General features: G+C 55.5%; 1 protein-coding gene across 6 annotated transcripts in view; it reads right to left on the bottom strand.

The window, feature by feature from the left end:
* RASGRF1 (Ras protein specific guanine nucleotide releasing factor 1) overlaps positions 1-24191 on the bottom strand; it is a 107359-nt gene that overhangs the window by 16931 nt on the left and 66237 nt on the right. For 5 of the 6 annotated variants that reach the window (XM_077128550.1, XM_077128551.1, XM_077128554.1 and 2 more), the window contains 10 exons: positions 23749-23997; positions 21357-21730; positions 19335-19460; positions 15252-15422; positions 13983-14089; positions 13428-13540; positions 11297-11357; positions 8510-8613; positions 6807-6891; positions 2591-2788 (listed from right to left, as the gene is read on the bottom strand). In XM_077128550.1, the coding sequence (XP_076984665.1) occupies positions 2591-2788; positions 6807-6891; positions 8510-8613; positions 11297-11357; positions 13428-13540; positions 13983-14089; positions 15252-15422; positions 19335-19460; positions 21357-21730; positions 23749-23997 (1588 nt within the window). Of the gene's footprint in view, positions 1-2590; positions 2789-5985; positions 6619-6806; positions 6892-8509; positions 8614-11296; positions 11358-13427; positions 13541-13982; positions 14090-15251; positions 15423-19334; positions 19461-21356; positions 21731-23748; positions 23998-24191 lie in introns of those variants that run through there. The other variant, XM_077128553.1, reaches the window with a different exon arrangement.

Genomic DNA, 24191 nt, shown 5'->3' with positions numbered 1-24191 from the left:
GTGCCCTGACCTCTAGCTGCCCTCGATTCACACTCCCCAAAGAGAACGGAAGACTTCAGGATGGCTAAGGATGATGCTGGAGAATGAGGCCAAGAAATTCACTGCGCATGGGTATCAGGCAGCCCCCACTGGGGTGGGAAAGAGGAGTCTGGCCTGGAGGGCTTCTGGAAAAGATGACACTGTCCTACTAGTACAGCCCAGGAGAAGCAAGATACTGGCCAGGAATGGGCCCCTCAGGTCCTGCCAAAAGCACTGCCTGAACCTCGCCTGGCCTGATCAGTTGGGATGAGCTGAAGGTTCTGCAGTAGCCCTGCTCAACCCCGCACTGCAGAAGTTCACAGCCAGGTGTGCCATGTGTGGCCAGATGTGCCTGCAGCCCTGAGCTCCCATGCTTGCAGCCTCCTTCCCTTCTAAGAGCCCACTAATACAAATGGCCTTTTCCACTGTCCGTGTCGCGATCCCGGATCTCTCTATGCCAAGAAGTAAGAGGACCAGCCTCATCGGGATGCAAGATCAGAGAAATAAAGGGGGCGCCCCCGGAGTACTCTGCAGTCCTGTTATAATCAGGGGCTGGAGTGACCAAGAGGCAGTAGAAGGGTATGGAGATGCCCATGGTTGTCCTGAGTTTGGCTGCTGGTCTACATCGGAAGAACTTATGGGTTTCTGCCTGGCTGGTGGGGATGATCACGACCTGCCATTGGCATGAGGGGGTCGTGAGGGGTGGACGATAAAAAGAGAAATATAAGAGGGACACGTATGAAATCCAGAGTGGTCCAATGAGACAGGCCTCTTGGAGACCCTGGACCCCTCTGGCCCACGCTGCTGTAGAACCACAGACACTACTGCCGAATTATCAGGATCTCTGGAGACCCACCCTGTCCGTTGGCAGTGCTTTGCCTGTGCAGCCTGGGGCTGTGGAACCCAACGAATGCACCCAGGAAATGGGCTATGTGCCCTACTGTGCCCTCTAAGTGTGATGCCCTCTAGTGACCTCAGTGCAGGGAACTTACTCCAGAGGAGGAATCCATCGTATGGGTTCTCAGAACCGTGTTCTGAATGAATAAAGAGAAGCCTCACATTTAAGATCACCCGCTATCCAGTGGGCAGCAGAGGCCAACTAACTCTCCAGTGACCAGAAGGGCCAGTGGAATTAGACTCCTGAAAACAGCCTTGAATATCATCTGATGACTGTCTCAGAGCCCTGCAGACCTGGGCTGGGATCTGCATGAAACCACTACTGGTTTGCCCCAACTCAAAGAGAAGAGTGTTGGGGCCAATAACCGCTATTGTACAGGTCCCACTTATTCAAGGGGGTATGAATTATTCAAGTAGGACCTGATATCTGATTCCAGGTGACGTAGGAGAAGAGGTTCTCTGCACGGGGGAATTTTTGTCCTCAGACCTGTGTTTTGCCCACCTGTGGGTGCCTAGTCGCCCAGCCCAGCCCAAGTCCAGCCCAGCCCAAGTCCAGCCCAGCCCCAGCCCAGCCCAGCCCAGCCCAGCCCAAGTCCAGCCCAGCCCCAGCCCAGCCCAGCCCAGCCCAGCCCAAGTCCAGCCCAGCCCCAGCCCAGCCCAGCCCCAGCCCAGCCCAGCCCAGCCCCAGCCCCAGCCCAGCCCCAGCCCCAGCCCAGCCCCAGCCCCAGCCCCAGCACAGCCCAGCCCCAGCCCAGTCCAGCCCCAGCCCAGCCCAGCCCCAGCCCAGTCCAGCCCCAGCACAGCCCCAGCCCCAGCCCCAGCCCCAGCCCAGCCCAGCCCCAGCCCAGCCCAGCCCCAGCCCAGCCCAGCCCAGCCCCAGCCCCAGCCCAGCCCCAGCCCCAGCCCAGCCCCAGCCCCAGCCCCAGCACAGCCCAGCCCCAGCCCAGTCCAGCCCCAGCACAGCCCCAGCCCCAGCCCCAGCCCCAGCCCCAGCCCAGTCCCAGCCCAGCCCAGCCCCAGCCCCAGCCCCAGCCCCAACCCAGCCCCAGCCCCAGCCCCAGCCCCAGCCCAGCCCCAGCCCAGCCCAGCCCCAGCCCCAGCCCAGCCCAGTCCCAGCCCAGCCCAGCCCCAGCCCCAGCCCAGCCGAGCCCAGCCCAAGTCCAGCCCAGCCCAGCCCCAGCCCTAGCCCAGCCCAGCCCAGTCCAGCCCCAGCCCCAGCCCAAGTCCAGCCCAGCCCAGCCCCAGCCCAGCCCAGCCCAGCCCAGCCCCAGCCCAGCCCAGCCCCAACCCAGCCCAAGTCCAGCCCAGCCCAGCCCCAACCCAGCCCCAGCCCAGCCCCAGCCCAGCCCAGCCCAGCCCCAGCCCAGCCCCAGCCCCAGCCCAGCCCAGTCTAGCCCCAGCCCCAGCCCAAGTCCAGCCCAGCCCAGCCCCAGCCCAGCCCAGCCCAGCCCAGCCCCAGCCCAGCCCAAGTCCAGCCCAGCCCCAGCCCAGCCCAGCCCAGCCCAGCCCAGCCCAGCCCAGCCCAGCCCAGCCCCAGCCCAGCCCAAGTCCAGCCCAGCCCAAGTCCAGCCCAGCCCAGCCCCAGCCCAGCCCAGCCCAGCCCAGCCCCAGCCCAAGTCCAGCCCAGCCCAGCCCCAGCCCAGGTCCAGGCAGTGGTGCCGCCTGCTGCCCGCACCTGCTTAGAGACTTTGAGCCACGTCTTTTTGAGCCGGAAGATGGCGCTGCGGTTCATGGAGGACGTGATCTCCAGCACGGCGTTGTAGTTGTGTAGGCAGCGGCAGATGTCGGCCACGGCCACCCACTTCTCGATGGCGCTCACCCTGGCATTAATGTCTTCATTGCGGATGATTTCTGAAGCGATCAAGTTACTGATCTTTACGCCAATACAATAAGACAGAAAAAAGTCAGAGGAATAAGTATCGTAAAGACGATAAATCACCAGTGTTGGCAGATGACCTGGCTGCCAGTTTAAAAATCCCCAGAGAATGAACTGAAAACACCTGGAACAAATAACAGAGCTCGTGAGGGTGGCTGGATAAAGAACGTACAAAAATGCAAAGATTTTCTCGATATTAGCAGTGACCAATGAGCAAATACACTGAAAAAGAGATTACTTTCAAAATAACAAAGGGAATTTGTAAATTACATATGAACATAATGAGAATGATGTGGGGTGCTACGTGGAAAAAAAAGTTTCCAAAGTATTTAAAAGCCTTGCATAATAGAGAAATAGATCAAATTCCCAAACGGGAATGTAAATATGACATTTTTCTCAAAACTAATACATGAACTTAAGGCAACCCAATATAGCCAATGTACAATGGAAGTTTTCTTGAGAACTTGACAAAAGGATTCTACATTTCCGTCTGAAGAATAAACAAAAAGCCAACCCCGGTGGGGGGAGCTCCTGCCGTACAACTAGACTGTGGAGAGGACTCACACCCTGACGCATCATGGGTCTCACACATAAGGTGGAAGAGTTTCCAAGAACTTCCCCCCATAGTCACATATGCGCAAACAAATCAAATGTAGGTTGGATCTGGAGTTGCCAGGAGGGTGGGATGCTGGGGTGAGAAGAACATTAGGAAATTACACAGCAGGTAGGAACCGTAGGATCTCCCTGTATGTGTGTCTGGATGTGTGTATGCAATTATATTGCTATAAAAATGAGGGTAGAAAAATAGTATTTATAGATGAATACAAGCTGCAGGGCCTTTTCAGAAAGAACCTTTTCGAAAAGAACTTCTAAAAGATGTTCATCAGGAAGAATGGACTGGAAAGCTACTTGAGAATGGTTTGGGACTGAAAAAGAAATGATAATGCAAAATAGTGCACTTATTACACTTCTGAATTAAATTAAAGAGGTGGTTGAATTATTTTCCTTAAAGAAAACACCAAACTCAGTTTTAATTATGAGTTATACTAATTTTTTAAGCAACAGATCTGTCAAATCTTATTAATTTCCCGAGAATAGAGAGAGAGAGAGAAAAAAAAAGAATTCCTGCTGTGGCAGTTTGCGTTGTGTAACCCAAAGAAAAACGTGTTCTCATTTCACCCCTCCCTGTGGGAGTGAGCCCCTTGTAAAGTGGACCTTTTGAGGATGTTGTTTCAGCTAGGGTGTGGCCAACAGAAACAGGATGGGTTTTAATCCGGATTACTGGAGCCCTTTATAAGAGAAGAAATTCTGTGACGGAGAGAGAGAAAGTCAAGTGGAGGGGCAGAGTTGAATGCTGGAACACAGGAGAGAAACTTCACCACTATGCAAGGGGAAAACCGAGAAAGCTGGAGGATTGCTGGCTGCCAGAACTACCGACCTTGGGAGGAAGCAAACCTTCCAGCCTTGGGTACAACAACTCCCCCTGCTTAAGCCAACCCACCATATGGTATTTTCTTTAGCAGCTGGGAAGCTAAGACATCCTCTGATTCATTTTATGAGGCCAGCATTACCTTGACACCAAAACCAGATAAGGACAATGCAAGGGAGGAAAACTACACCCTTATTTATTTTATACATTATGACTATATATCAGGGTTGTCCTTGGAATGCAAGGATGGTTGAATCAACGGATTAAAGGAAAAAAACCATCTCAATAGATGCATTAAAAAACTTGATGGAATTCGCTCCTCATTCATGTAAAAACCATTAGCAAACAGGAAAGGAAAGGAATTTCCTTAAGTTGATAAAGAAATAAACATCATCTTATTTGAGGAAATGTTAGGAAAAAATCCCTTCAAAATCAAGAACAAGACTCACTGTCACCATTTCTGTTCAATGCTGCACTGGAGAAGTCTGGGCCAGGGTGAGGCAAACCCGAGAGCGTGAGGCTCATTAAACATTGTGTCTTGGGCTCCTTGTTTGCCTCTCTTTAGTTCCAACCCTGGTACAGGAGAGCCCAGCCAATCCCACTTACTCAGACAAAGGAATGAAAGGCAGAGGATTGGAAAAGCGGTTGCAGAACAGGGCCAGGGAAAGGATGACAGAATTTCAGGATGCCGTAATAATTACTCTGGCGGACACACACATACTGTGTATCTGAAAAACAAGAGGTGGATGTAAAAGAGGCAGCCTGCGGAAGCAGCTGGGGTCAAAAGCAGGTTCTCCTGCTGTGTAAAATTTAACTTCCTTGGCCCTCAGGTTTTCTATAAAATGAGAATAAAAGGATTAAATGAGGCGCTATTTGTGAAACTTAGTGTAAAGCCTGGGATACGGTGAACGCTCATTAAATGCCCACTTCATGTTCTAGTCCCTTGCTTACTTGAGTCCTGGGCACACATGGGACAGGGAAAGGAAGGGGACAGAATTCTGCTGCCTGGAACTGGTTTTCAAGTCGTGGGTAAGGAATGGTCAAATCCAGTCTTCAGACACGTTTCTTGGGGCCTTACACCGTCTCCATCACGTATTCTGTTCTGACAGCCACTGGGTCTCCTTTTTGCTGCTCTGGTCACTGTAGGAACTGCTGGGTGTTGAGGGTTGGGGGACCCTGAGCTGCTCCCCTGAGCTGCAATAGCCGATTACGCAAGCAGGGGTGGTTGCCAGGGGGCCCCTCCTTTGCTGTGGGTGACTGAAGTGCCTCTGACCCGGGGACCAGAGGAGTGGAATCATGTGCTCCCACCTCGGGCCATCAGAGGTGTTTTCCTTGTGCCAATAATTAAACTCAGGAATGAAAATGTCGAGTGCAAATCCACTCAGTGCTGTCACAGGGCCCAGAGTGGACGGGTCTCTGTGGTTGCCAAGGTCAGAGCCTGGGCAAAGGAGGGGTGATGCCAGGGGTGAGAGTCTTCTCCCCGAGCCCAGGCTGTGCAGCAATGGGAGGCCCTGAGCTACCATGCACTGGTGGCTACAGCTGGACCTCTGCCCTCCTGGAAGCTCCCTCTTTACAGCTAAAAGGTGACACTAGCCCCTAGCTCTTAGTTGGTGTGAGGCAGGTAAAGCACAGTTCCAGGCTCAGGGTAGGAACTCCGTTAAGGGGGGTGACTGAAAGAACTTTGCAAATGCTCCGTGAAGCTGCTGGTCCAGACCATGCTCCCCCAATTCTCTGCTGCCTCCCTGAGATGGGGTTCTGGGAGCTGGGGCAGAGTGGTGGTTGCGTGAAGCTCTCCACGGCCTTAGGTCCTCTCGATCACCCATCCAGACCCTTCCCATTATGCCTGCCGGGCTGCCCTGCTGGTCCAGCTTTTGGTACCATCCCAACAGTTCCTCTGGAAAAGCCAAGGGAGGGGCTCTGAGGAGAGGAGATGGAGAAGCCAGATACTGGGCCATCCTGATCTGAACCAGGGTCCCTCATGAGCGCTTGGCCTAAACCCAGTCCTGGTCCCTACCCAGCCCGTGGGCCGCCTTTGATGCCACCCAGTGGGGTCAGCTTACCCAAAACCAAAGGCGAGAAGGAGCGCAGGGGAAAGGACATCTCTTACTAGCTCAAATCTCAGGGCTTTCAGAGGCTTCTGGGTAATGAAGATACAAGATGGAAGTTGTCATTTTCCAGCCAAATACTGCTTTTCTTGTGCCAAGATGAGGCTTAAAAAAAAGTATAGCAAGGAGGTCTTCACTTCTTTCCTTCCAAAGTCTCTTGGTTGCAGACTCATCAAAAGGTTGCTCCAAGGATTCGTCGCAGGTCTTGAGTGAGGCTTAGTAAGAGCCCGCGCTGGGCTCAGTGTCTTTACATGACTATCCCGGCTCACCTCACATGGACCTTCCGTGGCCAGCTCCATTTAAAAAGGAGAAGAGACTGAGGCTAGGGTGAAGCCGGGCCCGAGGCCACATGGCCGGGTGGTGGTGGGGCTGGAGAGGACCGTGGCGTCCTGGCTCCAGCTGGGCGTGTGGCCTGCTCTCCACCCAGCCTCCTGCCAAAGGAAAACTCGCCAGAGGGAGCCACTGCCCACCCCATACTCACATCATTGAAATGCTTAGTGGTTTTCATGATATAAGGGGTCCTTTCATTCTTTTCCAGTTTCATCCAGCCTTGTCCGAAGAACTCCCTGTGGGAAGTAAGGGGGAAACCCAGATCCGGTAAGGTTTGGTTTGCCGTGATAATTTCTTTGCTTACAGATTGAGGTTGCCATTTCTTGTGGGGAGGCGCTTTCTGCAGAGCCCTGTAGGGAGAGGCAGGGACCCAGGTTCAAGCCCAGCTCTGCCATGTACCAGCTTGCTTCAGGCAAGCCCCTCATCTCTTGAGGCCTCACTTTCCTGATCTGCAAAATGGGAGTAATGATAATTCTGTCCTGACAGGGTCGTTGTGAGGATGAAATAAGGGATGGAAAGGGACACACTGGCAGGTGGAGTGGGCACGTCAGATCTTGCAATGGGTCTTGTTTTCTGATGCGAGAACCCACATTTTAGAATCATTTTGCAGCAGCTCATCTGTAGACTTGGGTGGATAGTAGGCCATAAAAAAGGGTCAGATAAAAGGATAAAAGAGCCCAGAGGCCAAGCCAGCAGGGGGTTCTGGTAATGGTCGCCTCGTGGAAAGCTAGTCTAGGGGAGTTTACTTCCAGCAGAAGCACCTCCTTTATCAGTGACCAGGACAGTGACCTGGGCAGCATCCCGTGGGCACTAAGGGCCAAGGGAAGGCAATCTGGGCTTGAAAAAAGATTCTGCTTAAGTGCCTAGAGGGGCCATAACAAGAATCATGGCTGTTTCTACATCCGGGATGCAAGGCAGGTGTCCCCGACGCGGACACTCTCCATTTGGGTGAGGCAGCACCCATGCTGGCGAGGGCGTGGGACAGTGCCAGCGGCCCCCTCTCTGGGAAGCAGGGATCAAAGGCCCTGAGGCCAGTCACAGCTTCCCATCTGGTGATCCCACTGCTGGGAAGGCATTCTAAGGAAACGGTCAGAAATTCAGAGAAATATTTAGTTACAAGGATGCTTAGCTCAACTTTAAATATGAAAGTGAAAACTGAAAACAACCTCATGGCTTGATGCCATATTAGAGAATATTGTGTATTTATTAAAAATAAGATAGGGCGGGCCATGGTGGCTCAGTGGCAGGGTTCTTGCCTGCCATGCAGGAGACCCCGGTTCAATTCTGGGTTCAATTTTTTTTTTGCCCATACCAAAAAAAAAAAAAAAAAAAATGTTTACGAATGCCATGGGGGTATATTGTTAGATGAAAAATGAGGGATACAAAATAACACAAGTAGCATAATTACAGTGATGTAAAAACAACATATTAGAAAAATAAGGGACAGGGAACTCACCCAGGGAGATTGACTACAGGTTAGAGCCGATGACATCAGTTCTTTTAGGGTTCTCTCTAAGTCAGAGCAGCCCCCAAAGCCTGCCTCTGGGAGTCCTCAGGCTGTGAGCATGCACGCACTCACACTCACATGCACACACTTGTTCTTAGGCACATTTGCACACGCATGGACACACAAGCCCTCCAGAACAGGAGCTCAAGATTGGACGTCGTGTGCGCACAGCTGACGGGGAGAAGGGACCTTCGGGACAGGCAAGGTGACAGGCCTCTCTTCTTGGCCCTGCCGCCACGTGCATGTCGTATTTCCAAGCTGCCAAGAATTCACGCGGCTTTGGAAGTGTGCAGCACATGCTCCAGGGTGGGGGGGACGCAGGGGAGAAGCGCCGGGCTCTGACTTACTCATAGGGGATCTTTTTAAAGGCGAGGTGGTCCAGCAGGGTCAGCTGCTCCGCGATCTCTAGGGCCGAGTGGTTCTCAAAGGGCTCAGCCTGCACGCCCTCGGCCTGCGGGGAGCAGGGTCCCACGTTAGGTCCGGGAGGAGCACCCACGGGCCTTCTGGCAGCCTCGCTTTGGGAATCTCAAGCTGGACTCCGGTGGGAGGGGAGGTGGGGGGTGGCGGAGGCTGGACCCCTCAGGCTTAGGGAAGGGGGTCAAGAGGGCAGGAGTCCTGTGCAAGCCTGCGTGTGGGGTCCGTGTGATGGTCCCTGAGGCCGCCCCATTAGGGGTGCCTCATGCACCCTGCAAGGGGACCGCGGCCACCCTGGGGCCTGCGCAGGAATCCGAGGCGACTGGAGGTTCAGTCCCCTGGAATCGGGGTGGCTGGGCTCCAAGCCCAGGTCGCCTGACACCCGGGCGGTGACTTCGGATTCCCTCCATGTTCCCTCTGGGTCCACCCCGGCCTGACATTTCCTTCCGAAATTTATTAACAGATGTGGACTCGTGGGACAGTGCCAAACGGTCCTGTGTCGGAACCTTCCGGCCTTCGTCCCGGGGTTACTGTGACCTGTCCCTAGGGGTCACCCACGGGTGCCACTCTGAGGTGCCCACCGCCTGGGCCCCTGACCCGGGACATTCTCAGGGGACAGGGTGGCCGGGGCAGAGACACCGAGGTCTCGTGTCTGGATCCTGGGTGAGGTCAGAGGGGACAGGGGGCAAAGGGCCAGCTGTGGCTGGTCCGGGGCCAAGCGAGGACCATCCCCTGCTTGAGGGCGAATGGGGCCACGCTGCGGAGATGAAAGGAGACCATCGCAGGCCTCCCCGTACTTCTGTTTTCCTGCATTCAGTCTGCCCTGCCCGGAAGTCCCAGAGCCCCCGAACGTAGGTGCTGAGAGAAGGGGGCTCCAGCCCCACCCCCCGAGCAAGCCGTCCTAGGTAATCCTCCCTCTCTCTTTCCATTGTCTCCGCAAACATGCTCGGAGATTGCCACCTGCCAGGCCCCCCAGCACCCCCCATGCTAGCCACTAGGGCAAACCCAGGCTGGAAACCACCAGGGCAGGGAAACAGAGCTGGGGCTCCCCCTTGGGTCTCTGGTGGAACGCTGCAGTGGGGTGGGGGTGGGGGTGGCATAGCAGATTTCTCCTGGCACAGTCACCGGGGCGGGGAACAGCATATAGAGGCCCAGAGGGGGTGAGTGTCACACAGTCTTTGCTCACAGGTATGCAGAGGGGATGTGGGGATGCGAGTGCAGGGCCCCCGTGGGGCCAGGCTGCAGGGCGAGGACCCTGGGTGGGGGGCTGCGTGTGGGGGCTCACAGCAAGGGGGTCCCTGGCCTCTGAAGCAAGTGAGTGTAACTCAGCCCCCTTTCCTCCTGAGCCCTGCCCTGGGGCCTTGGGGCTGGGGTCTTAGGAGAGGTCTGGGGTGGGCCCAGGGCCAGGAGAAGGCATGCTGGGGAAGGGGGAGCACGCGGGGGTGCTGGCCAGGCAGCCACCCTACCCGCTTTTCAGTGGGGTCATCAGAAAGAGGAACCCACTTACAAAACACCTCGTGGCCAGAGGCCCTTAATGGCCTCTCCAGTTGGCACCTGCCCACACAGGCTTTTTTGTGGGCGCTGGGCGAGGCAGGGCCAGGGAGCAGTTCAGCGGTGCTTCACTCTATAAATGCCCCGACTGTTTACAAAGGGACAAGGGGCCTCATGCTCTTGAGGGATCAACGTGCTGGTCGGGCCGTGGGAACCAGGAGCAGGGTGCAGGTTTCCCTCGGGAAGGGCAGGCGGGAAAAGGGCCTTCTGGCCCCCAGGCTGGGGAGATCCCAGAAGCCTGGAGGAGGGGTGTCCGGGGTTGGGGTACACAATCAACACCCCTGCTGAGGGCATGGGTGGGCTCCCTGGGGCCCTAGGCCTGCAGTGCTCTTGGGGGCAGGACCCCCTGGGGCTACCCCACCCATACTTGGGAAATGGGGGTAGGGGTGGGGAGTGGGGAGGGGAGCAGTGGGCTCCGAGCCCAGAGTTCTAAATCCTCACACGGAGTCTTTTAGCAGCCTGGAGAGCACGTCTCCAGTGCAGGGGGAATGAGCCCACCCAGGGCTGAGGAGCCTGTGCTATCTTGGCCTCTGGGTGGCCAAAGCGAGTCTGTCTTGCGTAAGTGTGACCCCATGATGGTGGGGCCCTAGGGCTCCAGGATAAAAGCTCGTGGTGGCATCCTGGGAGCCGGCAGAACGGGTGGGCCCTGGCTAGGCGCGGGGAGCACATCCACCTGCCATTCCCCCACGGTCTGGAAGGCCACCCACTAGCTCTATTCCTCCATGGTGAGCCAGGCGCTCCCTGGGCAGGGGGTGAGCTGCAGCCCGTGGGTCTGCAATGAGTTCCTGCTTTCGGGTCAGCCAGACCTGAAGGTGAGTGCCAGCTCTGCCCTCACCATGACCCGGCTGGGATGCTCACCCTCCCTGAGCCTCAGCGGCCGCAGCTGCAACACAGGGACAAACAGTAGATGCCTGTGGCCTTCTTGAGTGTCTTGAGTCTTTCAGAGCCTAGCACAGTGCCAGGCACATAGGGGACACTCTATTAACTGCAATTCTTCTTGCTCTCTTGCTTCCAGGGGGAGGGAGCGTGCAGAGCAGGAGCAAAGGGCGGGGGCGGGGGAGGGTTGAGGGGGAGGGTGGATGAAGGATGAAGAAAAGGTGTGTGGCTGGGAATCCTGGGGGCCAGCGGGGCAGCCTTCAATAGCGAGTGAGAGGGCAGGCCCAGCTCACCGTCTGTGCAATCTCCTCCAGTGTGATCTGGTTGTCACCCGGGTCCTCTTGGGTCAGGGTCCTGGTGGACAGAAGCACAGTCTGTGCCCGGCCTCCCCGTGCAGCATGCCCCAACCCGTGCCAGCCCCGAGGAGCGCTTTGCCACTGCAGGCCTCTGCACCCCTGCTCCTGCCGCGCCCTCTGCCAGGAACCCGGCTTGTCAACTTCTCCACTGACTTCTCCCCGAGGGTCCAGCCTTCAGGACGCAGCCGCGGACTCTCCTGGCTGCGTGGGGCCCCAGTCCTCGAGCTTCCTGCTGTCTGGGCTCTGTCCCCCCATGTGGACGGCTGCCTGTGTGCCTGTTCCCACGAGCTGGGCGGGGTGGCCTGCTCTGACCCTAGAACTCCAGGCTGGGCGTGCAGCAGGGCTCCGGCGTGCACATGGACTGGCCGAGGGGATGGGAGCTCCAGGTCTGGAGGACAAGGGTGGGCAGGAGGTGCTGGCGGGCCCTTGACTGGACTGGAGGGAAACAGGAGGTTGGGGAGCGCAGCACGGTGGCCAGAGGCTCTGGAGGGGGACAGTGTTGAGGGGAGAGTGAGGGAGGAGGCAGACGGTAGAGCAGCGGAAGCACCAGGCACTGGTGGGAAATGAGGTTTCCGCAAAATCAGGCTCAAGCGCGGGGACACGCTCTGCTGAGAACCGGGGGCTGCAGTTGGTGGAGGTTGGGGAGCGGCAAGCTGGGGGCTGGGGACGGGGCGCAGAGAGCCCGGCTGAGTCGGGGTAAGTGGTCAGGGGACTGCCGGACTTGGGCAGGAGGGAGCGACACTCGACTGGCTATCAGCTCTGCTGGGGGGTATCATCATGCCTCTTCCACAGCTGAGAAAAGGGCCACCCAGACAGATGACTTGCTCAGGACGTCTCTCAGCTGGGTCTCGAATGCCAACCCAGTCTTCCCAGCTCCACAGCCTGCTCGTCCCATCCCGCCTCGAGGCAGCATCAAGGACGCTCCCTAACGGGACGGAACTGGGATTCACAGGCTCGGATCTCAGCACACGCCCATGGGCCCCTCGGGAAGGAGCACGTGGGAGCCCCAAGGACCTGGGGGCTGAGTGTGGGCACGTGCGTGCCTGCCTGTGCGGTGGGGTGGCGGGAGGGCGCGTGGGCTGGATATGATGACGGGATCTGGCAGCCTGGGGAAAGGAAAGTGGGTAATGTAGTGGGGAAGAAGCCAGGAGGACTTGGCTGAAAGCCTGGGGCAGAGGTGATGCCCAGAGGCAGAGGGGCAGAGGGAGCCAGGCTAGAAGTGAGGCAGAGGGCAGGCCACGGTGGCTCGGCAGGCGGAGTTCTCGCCTGCCATGCCGGAGACCCGGGTTCGATTCCCAGTGCCTATCCATGCAAAAAAAAAGTGAGACAGAGAGGTCTTCCCTGAATGCTCATACCTGGCAAGGCTGGGATATGGTAGCCCAAGCTGGCTGGACAAGGGCCTGCGAGTACCTGACCCCACTGGGGTGTCGCAGAAGCAGCATGCTGGCCAAGCATGCCCTCTGTCGAGCCTCCCCACAGCCCTCCAAGGGGATGCTATGCAGCCCCATTTTACAGGGAGAAAACTGAGGCTCAGAGAAAGGGCTTGCCGGAGGTCACACAGCAAGTCACTGGATTTGCCTGACCCCTGATCTCTCGTAGGGCTTCGGACCTAACAATTTAACTCGATGCAATTCATTGGACATTCCCTTCTCACAGCTCTAGCAAGCGCTGTCCCACAAGACTCTGCCACAAGGGGACCGTTCTATATCTGACCCTGGCCAGCCCAGTAGCCACCAGCCACACGGGGCTATAGTGACTCAGCAACTGCATTTCAAATTTCATTTAATTTTAATTAATTAACATGTAAATGGAAATAGCCATGTGTGGCCAGTGGCTGCCATATCGGACATCACAGGTTAGACTGCGGCTAGCAGCTGGACACATGGAGTTCTCATCTCAAGCAGATTAAGGTCTGTTGGGGGACAGGGAGAGGGGCGGAAGGCCATGTGGATACCCGCTCCGGAGCCCGCCTGTAGAGGGGGGTGGTGTTTGACCCCAGGCACTCAGGGTTCCTGGGCTCCTCCCCAGCCTCGGGCTGGCCCCTGCCCCAGGAGGCGGTCCGAGCTACCTGATGATGTTGGCAGCCGCTTTCCGCTCCTGCGTCAGGAGCTCCGGGTCATGCATGACTTCCTCCAGGAAGCTGACCACCTTGCACTTGAGCTCGTCGTTGGTGTCAAAGTCCTGCCGGGAAGATGGGACGGCGGCGCTGGCCATACCGTTTCAAGCTGCCCTGCAGCAGTCCCAGCCCAGGCTGGAGGAGGGGGGCTGCAGTTGCTCTTTCTGTTCACGGCAGGCTGCCCTGCCTCAGTTTTCCTCGTCGCTGGCTGGCTACATGGATCCGCGCAAGCGAAGCCGAGGGACACTTGGGCAAACTTAGGGTACCAACAAGGACCACTCCTCCGTCAGCCGCACCCCTAGGCCAGGGCCCCCGGAGGTGCAAACCCACCTTGGACCCCTGCTGCAGGCAGAGGTGGAGAGAGAGAGAGGTGCCCTCGGGGTGGGGCAGTGGGTCTCCTCGTCCTGCTGCTCGTGGGCGGAAGGCGCTGCTCTGCCCGCACCCACTTTCTGAGGGTTTGGGGGCAGGGTCCGCCCCAGCGCCCGCCCAGGCGGGGCCCCCACCCACCTGCGAGTGCTTGGAGACCCAGTGGCGCAGCACGTTCAGGACGCGATTGGTGGCTGCTCTACGGATCACGAACTCCTTGTCACCGTTCCTCTGGTCTGGAGGGAAGCCTGGCAACGAGCATGCGGATGGAGAGAGGGCGCGTGGGGACTGGGGACTGGAAGCGGAGGGGGAGAGTGCGCATGGGGACGGGACGCGGAGGGGGAGAGGGCGCATGGGGACGGGAGGGGGAGAAGGCGTGAAGTGGAGGGGGAGAGGACGCGTGGGCGCGGGAAGCGGAGGGGGAGAGGGCGCGTGGGCGCGTGGGCGCGGGAAGCGGTGCTTGGCGCTAATCTGGATTCAAATTCCACGTAGGTCAGCCTGGGGCTGCTCCTTGTGGCTGCTGGGCAGGAGGTATGGAAATGTTTCACAAAAAGCCCAGGTTGTGACCAGGGAGACGGATGTCACGACTTCTCAGGCCATGGGTCTCCCCGTGGGATACTAAGGCTGCCTTCTCAGGGGCCAGAACTCCCCGGAGCTCCTACTCCTGCCTCTTCTGAAGGACCAACGCCATAGGAATGGCGGGTGGGAGGGACCTTCCATTTGGAAGAGTGGTATGACAGGTTCCCCAGGGCAGTGGGCTTCAACGCATGAGTAGAAGTTTGCCCAATATCAAAGCGGATGCGTGCGAAGGAAGGGCCCCTGGGGAAGGCCTGGAGAAGAAAAGATATCTGTTTTGGGGGGTTGGGTGGGGCACAGCAGTGGGTTGAAAGTGTCAGCTGTAGTACAGGGTGAGTTCGGGCGGCGTGGGCTGGGGCAGCTGGAGATACGCACTTCTCCCCCGGGCAGGCCAGGCTGAGTGGCCTGGAAGGTGCCCTGGTGGGGACAGGAGCTGGGAGGTGAAGGGGCAGGGTAGGACATGCCCGAGACACACAGTAGCCCTGGCTCAGTTGTGGGGTTCAGGCTCCGGGTGAATGCAGAGTCAAGGGTGGGGAGGTGAGGCCGTGACCCAGGGCCTCTGTAAGTGGTAGGGGGCTGCTGAAAGTCATGGAAGGATGGAAGCCTGGCTCTCCGTTAGCAAGAACGGTGAGTCCAGGCAGGTGGTCTCTGAGGGCAGGGCCCATGAGCAGGGTGACCTGTGCTTTTAGCAAGGTGATCTGGGCACGTGGGGGAGTGGGCCCCCGGCCACGCCTCCAATACCAGCCAGCCCGAGCCCTCCCCGGGCACAGACCTCACCCAGTGGGGCTGACCTGAGGGAGGTCCGGGTGCGGAGACCCCACATGCCCAACATACCTGCACTTGCTAAGGACATCCTGCGGTACTTTTCCTTGTTCGGGGTGCCCTCGTTGGCACCTGCGGTTGCTATGGCAAAGGCAGAGGCAGCCGAGAGGGCGCTGCGGTTATTATCCAGTTCCCGACAGGAGGTCATGACAACGCCATTGTTGTAGGAAAAGAGCGGGAACTCTGCAGGGAAGAAAGAACCACCCTTATTTCCCCTGGTCTCAGCCCCTTGGGCTGTTAGAAAACCAGGGGTCTGCGGCTGCCCGGCCTCCATGCAGGCAGGCTCTGCGTGGAGCCACCAAGGATGGTGGTTCTGCTAACAGCTCTGTGAAGGGGTCTGACGGGAAAGCCCAGCCCTGCCTGTCTCTTCTGCTTCCGATGAAGGCCCTCTGACCCTCTTTCCATCTCCCTAGATCCTCCCAATCCCTTCACCTGTTAGGCCCAGCTTGGCACAGGCCTGCTTGGGGACGGCGTGCTGAGCTTTCTTACCCTTTCTGGTCTACCTGGGATTAATCCATAGCCCATCCAATGCCTGACATCAACAATTCACACCGACAGGCTCATCAGCATGGTATGACAGGAAAACACTGGAGTTGGAGTCACTCCACCTGGATTGAAAGGCTAAGCCTCCCCTACCCGGTACTTACTAGCTGTGTGATCTTGGGCGAATTTCTTAACCTCTCTGAGCCTTGTAAGTGGATAAGGGGATATTAATACCTATTTCAAAAGGCTGACATAAAGATTAAAGGAGATAACATGGATGAAAGTATTTTGTATTGGGTGAAAAGCTAAATAAATGTCATAGAATGTTACTCTATTAATAATACTTTTCTAATATTAATAGTAGTATAATCCAACTTCAGAAACCTTTAGCCTCATCTTGAAAGTCTCTGAAAAGCAATCCACAATCAGGACAAAATACCAATACTTATGCTGTGAGGGACACATGTGAGGGCTTATTTTAAAAACTCAATGTTTGGCTCAACCCCAATCAAGACGGCAGAGAGTGAGATGCTTCAGGGCTCTGTGCCCCCGACAGAAGCTTTGAACAATCAGCAAGAACTGGCAGAAATATTTAAATATCTAAAAGCTCCAGCAAAGAGTTAAAGGATGGCAGTGGCAGGGCAAGTACCAAATCAAGGAAAAGGCTTCTAACAGAAGAGGGACCTTGTGGCATGCTGGCTGTGCCCGTCTCATGCCTTACCTTCTCAGGACGGAGCCAGCCTGTGCTCCCGGTTCTGGAGGTTGCAGAGTGATGTGTACACTGGGAGCAGGTATGTCTGGCCCAGTCTTTCTGGTGGTGACCCGGAGACCTGCCGTCCCAGAACTTACTCTGCATGTAGACGGCAGCTCACAGAGCCTTCCTACAGAACGCTGTGGGAGAGCAGTCACGTTGTGCCACCTCGGGCACGTGATTGCTGGGCTGTAGGACATACAGTGTAGTACCCAGGGCCAGGAGGAAACTTTCCTTGCGAAGAGGAACCATGTACATGGGGGAATTCCTAGGGCCATATGTACATGTCCAAGATAAGATGCATGCCCAGAAAGGACGAGGGCAGCCCCTATGCTTTGGCCTGGAGCTGTTCTCTAAACTCATCATATGGATAAGCTCTGAAGGACAGCACTCACCCCGGTTAATCTGCAAAGAATGGGAAAGGTGTTTTCTTTTTTTTTTCTTCATCTTTCCTTTTCTTTCTCTCTCTTTTTGTTAGCTCCTGACAATCAAGGAAAGCTCTATTATAACACTAGCTGGATATAAGCTTAAGGAACAGAAGCCTCAGTCTAAGTACTAGTGATAGTACCTCACTAAGATATCAAAATGTCCAGGTTTCAACAAAAAGTCACAAAACATTCAAAGAAACAGGAAGTCGTGTCCCAGGCAAAGGAGAAAAGTAAAACATTTGAAACCATCAAGGAGGAGACCAGACCTGGGATATAGCAGACAAAGATTTAAAGAAAATGGTTCTAAGTATAGTCAAAGAACTAAAGGAAAACATGGACAAAGAACTAAAGGAAATCAGGAAAATGAGAGATGAGCATGGGGAACAATAACAGACAGACAGAAATTAAGACACGGAACCATACACAGCTGAAGGCTACTTGAAGATAAAACAGTTGAAATCCTTATAGTCTGAGAAGCAGAAAGAAGAATGAATGATGAAAAGTTGAGTAGAGCCCGAGGAACCTATGGGATACCATCAAGTATATCACAGTATACGCTTCTCCTAGGAGGAGGAGAAAGAGAGAAGTGCACAGAGAATATTGAAAGAAATAATGGCTGACAACTTCCCAAATTTAACACAAGATATGCATATACACATCCAAGATGCTTAATGAACTCCAAACACGATAAACCCAAATAAACCTACGCCACAAAATACTATAATCAAAATGCCGAGTGCCAAAGTTAAAGATAGAATTCTGAAAGCCACAAGAGAGAAGCAGCGCGTCATGTACAAGGGAGCCTCAAATAGATTAAATGCTGACTTCTCATCACAAACCATGGAGGTAAGAAAGCAGTGGGAAGACATTTTTAAAGTGCTGAGAGCAAAAAACTGCCAGCCAAGAATTCTATATCTGTCCAAACTGAATTTCAAAAATAAGGGAGAGAAATTGAGACAGTCCCTGATAAACAAAAGCTGGGGGAGTTCATCACTACTAAACTGGCTTTCTAAGAGATGCTAAAGAGAGTTCTGCAGGTGGAAAGGAAAGGACCATAGACAATTGACCAAAGCTGCATTACCTGGGGTAAATGTAAATGCCAATGCTATTGTATTTTTGGTTTGTAACTCCACTTTTTTACTTCCTAAATTTCTAAAAAGAAAATGCATAAAATATAATGATAAATCAGTGGTTCTGGACTCCTAATGTATAAACATGCAATTTGTGAGAGGAACTATTTAAAGGTGGGGGACAGAGGGGTATAGGAACATAGTTTGAGGAAACTATTACAGTTAAGTTGGGATCAACGTAAATGAGGTTATTATAGAGCTAGGACGTTACATTTAAGCATATTGTGGAATATGCAAGTTCACAGGTGGCTAGTGCCGAGGGTTTAGGGGAGGGGAAGTTAATGCAAAATGGGTGTAGGATTGCTGTTAGAGAAAGCTTTAGCAACGGGAGATGGAGAGAGTATCGCAATGTAACCGTATGCTTGGGAGGGCTTGAGACGGGAAATTTTATATTGTATCTATGTTCCCACAATTAAAACAAAAAAAAGAGGGAGCAATAAAAGAGACACCGATTACTTAAGGCAATTTATGATTCTGGATGGGATCTAACAACGGGTGAGAAAAGGCTCACGAGGACATGATGGGGACATATGAGAAAACTTGAACAGAGACTGTAAGCTTCATTGTCAATATTGCACTTTTGGTGGACACAGAAGTGAGTATTTTGTTCTTAGGAAATGTACACGGCAGTATTAAGTGTTCAAGGAGTACAATGTATACGACTGACACTCAAGTGTTGAGAAAATGGATTGATAAGTAGATAGATGGATAGACAGATGGATGCATGGATGGATAGACGGATGCCCGATGGACAGACAGAGAATGATATGGCAACTGGGCAGAATGTGTGGTGAGGTGATTTATGGGAGCCGAAAAGTCAGACAGTCCCGCTGTCACTCTTCAGGACCACAATGCTGAGACGTGAGGCTGGATGGGGTGGAGGTGGGGCGCGGGGAGGGGAAGCAGCGTCACAACTTCTCGGAGTCCTTTTCCTCACTTGGAAAATGGGACTAGCGTGGCCACATCACACATCTGTCAGGATAATGAAAGGACCCAGCACAGGCCTATTGGGCAGTAGGAGCTCAGGAGGCCCCTTCTGAGTCTGGAGCTTCATGCATGGGTCCTAAGAGGCTGGCCTTCTGCCCACCTGCCCTGGGGGAGTTAGAGGTCTCATCTGAGAATGGGGGAACATGACACTGAGCTGAAGAGCAGGGACAGACGGAGTACCAGCAGAGTGGCCGGAGGAGTGACCACAGAAGGGGCGCTCCAGACCACCTCTACCTGACCTGCTGTGGCCCTGTCCTCGCTTTCGTCTTAACCATCCTCTGGGAATCTATTCGTCCTTCTCGGTGGTGAATCGTACCTGAAGAATTTTTGCTCTTGACCGATTTCGGGGTTATTGGAGATTTCGTTGGGGAGGTCTCTGTCTCACCATCATCACTCTGGTTTTGATCAACGTCCGACTCTTCCCTCACAGAGACTTCAGAGCCTGGGAGAAGAGAAGAAAAGTGATTTTGCTTTTCTCAGTTATTCATCCATTTTAAAATTCATATTTGTAATTTTTTGAGGCAAAACACTAAATTTGGGATACGCTAGTTAAACAGAGTTTAACAGCTTTATTTGCCTTAGGACTTCTCAGAACCTTCCCACGATGGATACCCAGCAAGGGCTTCTGCTCTATGAGCTTCTCAAACCTTAATGGGCACAACTGGGGACAGTGTTAGGATGCGGGGTCTGATCTGAGGGCTGGGCAGGACCTGAGAATTTGCCCTTCTAAAAAGTTCCCAGGTGACAGCTAGTCCAAACGTTGACTAGCAAGGTTTCTGTTCTCTTTTTTGGTGAGAACTTAGGGTGACCATCTGTCCTGGTTTGCCCAGGACAATCCTGCTTTGTGCCTGTTGCCCCATGCCATTGGCCACGCTCAGTAGATTCTCCCTAATCTTGGGAACACTTTGGGGAAAGGTGACAAATTATACTCAAAGTTCAGCTCTGGCTTGGTGAGCTCCTGGTAAAAACTCTGAACTTCTCTGAGCCTCAGTTTCCACAACTAGAAAACGAGCAGAATTACACTTGATCCTTTTGAAAACCCAAAGAAGGCTATAGCTTTTCTTTAGAAAAGAATGCCTACATGAACACACACACACACACACACCCTACACACAGTTTGTCACACAATTAAAAACGGGGTTCACGGTTCCCCGGATCACTGGTCAAGAAGCCTGGTACCAGGTGCTATCTCAGGATCATCCTGCATTACATTTTATGTGACTGCATTACATTTTGTGATTTTATAATGGGACAGACTGGACCTCATCGAGGGGAGTCACTGTGCGTTTCTGTCAGATGATTCCACTCCCTGGGACCTTTGTACCTGCAGGATGGCATCTGGGGCTCTCCGGCAGGCCACTGCCTTGGCCGTGGACTTCAGCTGTGTGTGCCACCCATTTACTGTACGGGCCACAGTAAATGCTGCTGCTGAAGCAGCCGCTCGGGTGTGTGCCCTTGGCTGGAAGTGTCTTCTGCCTCCCCTCTTCTCAACTCAGGGGAGAGAAATCCTGACCATCTTGGAAGTCTTTTTCAAAGGTCTGCTCTTTAAAGCCTGGCTTTTGACCAGCCCAGGGTTGTGTGTAAGTGTGTGTGTGCGTGTGTGTTCTCTCACAGTAGTAGCCAAGACAGGATGTTGGTGGTGCCCAGGTATGGCCTTACCTGATATCAGAACCAGACCTAACCCCCAAACAAATGTCAGGAGAGGCTGTGGGAGGAGGGAGGCCCCAGCCTGCTCCACTGTCACTTCCAGCTCCTCCTTCCATACCCCACACTCCAGGTAGGCTGGGTTCCCAGAACACACAGTGTTCTTTCTGGCTCCTCAGTCTTGTACCTTCCATTCCCTTTACCTAGAGTGCTTTCCCTTCCTCCTTGTGGAAATGCATCCAATCTGTCTTTCAGGCAGCCTCCGCCGACTCCCCTGAGGGTGTCCCGACTCCACCCTCCGTGCCCCTCCACTGCCCTCTAACACAGCACACAGCAGGCACCCAGTGTCTGGGCTGGCTCCTCAGCTGGAGGAGCACCGGGAATCCCGTGGTGCAGGAACTCGGCTGGACCACCTCTGTCTCTCCAGGCTTCCGAATGGAGTCTGGCCCAGACTGGGTGCCCAGGACAGGTCCACTGCAGAGATGGACGAATACGGCGACGAAGGCCAAGCTGTCATCAGGACAGCGGGAGTGACTCCCACCTAAAGTATGAAGTTGCCCTGGAATTCCTGCCTGGGCTCTCACATACAGCTCCGCAACTGCTTCTCTGCACCCCGGCACCTCGAGCTGGGCCCTCGAGGGCTAGCTGGGCTGGCCCAAGCCTCACAGGGTCCATGAGCCAAAGGGCCGCTCACCCTGCTTGCCGAGAGCCGAGGCGTCTTCAGGCTTCTCGCCAGGGGTATCACCCTCATCCGGGATCTTGTTGGCGAAGCTGCTGGACACGTAGAGCTTGCTGGTGTCCAGCGTGGGCTTGCTGAAGGGCGGCATGGCGGAGAACACGCTGGTGTAGCCGTTGGAGCTGCAGCTGAGCGCGGCCAGGTCCAGAGCCTTGCCGCCTGTGATGGTGGGGATGTTGAGGGACAGCTTCCGCCGGCGGCTGGGCGACGACGTCCGGCTGAGGGACAGGGGGGGCGGGGAGGAGAACTTGCGGGTGGCACGCGGGGACTTGGGGGGTTCGCCATACAGAAGCTTGCTGCTCTGGCTGCTGGCGAACAGGAGCTCCAGCGACCTGGGGGGAGGCAGAGAGGAAAACTAAATGGTCAGGGGAGGCCCAGCCTGTCTCACGCGCGCCCCCATCTCTCGGGGCGAGGACAGCACCCATGGATCCCTCGCTCTCATGAGCCCTGAAACAGGGGCTGACCCTGAGCAAGTGGGTTTGCACTGGAGGGCGGGCCGAAGGGATGTGATCAAATGACCTGTGACCCAGGGTCTGTGAATGCGAGTGGGGATGTGGGGTCTCCACGGAAGGCTGGGGTGCAGCCGATGCTCCCTCCTCTGCTTCTGTCTGGTCTGCAGCGGCATCCGACATGTGGGGCTAAGGGTTCCCCTTGACCTCCAGGCGGAACCCCCTTCCCGTCCACGCAAGGGCCTGGCATCTCACCCACAAGCGCTGACCTTATCCTGAAAGAGTTCTTGAGGGACGAGCAGACGGTGCCTTGTCTGCAGCCTGGCCTCCCAGCATCCTTTCCACCTGGCCGCCGTGCAGGGCTGGCCTTGGCATGTTACACCACTGCCACCCTCACGATAAGGCACAGGGCTGGGGGCCAGGCGGGAAAGGGTGCCACATATGGTAATACTGAAAATAACAGCGCGTGTTCAGGGAATAGGTCTGCTCTGTGTTTCCCGCTGGACAGCTCTTATCTCTTTTACTCCTCACCACTGCCTCAGGAGGCAGGTTTCTTCCCATTTCACAAACAGGAAACTGAGGCTCAGGGAAGCGAAGAGACTCGGCCAAGGAGGCAGAGCTGACAGCTGGGATTTGAACCTGCTCTTTTCACTGCGCTGCCTTCCCTGCTGGGAAAGGAAGGGCCGCCCACCTGGGAAATGGTGTCATTTACTCAGGGGAATAACTCCACCCTGAGTGGGAAGACTTCTCCTGCTTTCTCGTGGTGGTGGGAAAGAGTCCAGGGTGAAAGCGAGACTGGACCTGCCCCAGTTAGGGAAGGTGGAGGGCAGAACAGGTATCCTGGGAAGCTGGTTTGCCCTGGCGGAGGGAGGTCAGCGCCTCAGGCCCCCAGGCCCCCGGCCCCTCCTCAGTCCAGGGCTCACCTCTGAGACCAGCCCGGGCATCTCAGCAGCACTGGTGAGTCGGCGTGACTCAGAGCTGACCTCCTGACAGCCATACAGTGCAGGTTCTGACCACTGCTTACCTGGGGAAGTGTCTAGTTGGGCGACTGAGGCCAGGCAGGGGCCTCTCAGGAAGGGGAGGCACATGCTGGCCCCTCTGTTTCCTGACTGCACTGCTCCAAGAGCGCTGGGGTCCACCAGGGGCCTAGGGCGGGTCCCTGAATCTATCCATGCCCCACGTGATTAGAAGGACTAATCACGGCCTTCCTTACGACCCTCCCAAGGCAAGCGGGACCTTGTTTGATTTGACACCGACTCCTCTGTGCTTCGCGTGGGGCCTGGCCTTATTTGGTGCAATTGAGGGAAAAGCTTTTGTCAAACTAAGATTTCCAGACAGGAGTGACCACTGAGTGGGCTCACTGAGTCCGGGGACCCTGAGTTCGAGTCCCCTCACAGCCGCAGACTTGCTGTGCCTTGGAGCAAATGTCTTCAGCTCTCTGGACTCCAGCTTGGGCAGTGCCAGTGAAGACTCAGCCCCCTTCACTCTGCTGCCCCAAGCACACCACAAAGGGCCCCCACTTTTCTCCCTGGAGCAGAGGTGCAGTTTAACCCGAGACAGGATGCAGTTTTTCCTTCCTTCGCTCTTGTTTTCAAATGGGGAGGATGGTACAGGGTGGGGTAGGGGGAGCATCATCCTTTGGAGAAGGGTAGGACCCTATGCTTCAAGCAGGGGAGGAACTGTACAGAGAGAGGGGTCCTGAGAGGTGGGGAGCAGGGAGTGGGGGGTGAGGGCAGCATCAGGCGGGTCACCCCCTCCTGCCTGTTGGCAGAGGCCGGCTTGGCTCCCCGGGGCCGGCGTTTCCCCCTCCGCTGGGACCCTCCTAGGCCCCGCGCGGCTGCACAGCCGAGGCCCGGGAGCCATGCGCTGCAGGACGGGGCGGCGGCCGCGGGGCTGCCCACCTGGCGGGGATGGCGCTGATGGGTTTCTTGTAGATGGTGATGAGCTTGTCCAGGACCACCACGGCGGTGGTGAAGACGCGGTAGGAGTGCAGGAAGGTGTTGAGGAAGTCGATGCTCAGGAACCGCAGGTCCGTCAGCCTCTCCAGCAGCCGCTCCACGCTGGCGTACCGGATCTGCAGCACTTTGCAGGAGTTCATGGTCTTACTGAAGCGGATGTCGACGTCGTCACAGTACAGCGAAGCGTCGGACCTGGGGAGCGAGGGGGCGGAGCAGGTGACGCGGCTCTCAAGGGGCCGGAGCCCCCGGCTGTCTTCTCCACGAGGGCCACCGCCCACCCACCGCCCTCTCCCCGGGAACCGACGGCAGGAGTTTCCTTGACGACGGGAATGAGGGAGGCTGTAGAAGGAGACACTGAAGAAGAGGAGGCTGCAACTTCTTTTTCC

Source organism: Tamandua tetradactyla, chromosome 14 (assembly GCF_023851605.1).
Source record: "Tamandua tetradactyla isolate mTamTet1 chromosome 14, mTamTet1.pri, whole genome shotgun sequence".
In the NCBI taxonomy this organism is placed as follows: domain Eukaryota; kingdom Metazoa; phylum Chordata; class Mammalia; order Pilosa; family Myrmecophagidae; genus Tamandua; species Tamandua tetradactyla.
The sequence above is the reverse complement of the archived record's forward strand: the minus strand, read 5'-3'. Positions and strand labels throughout refer to the sequence as shown.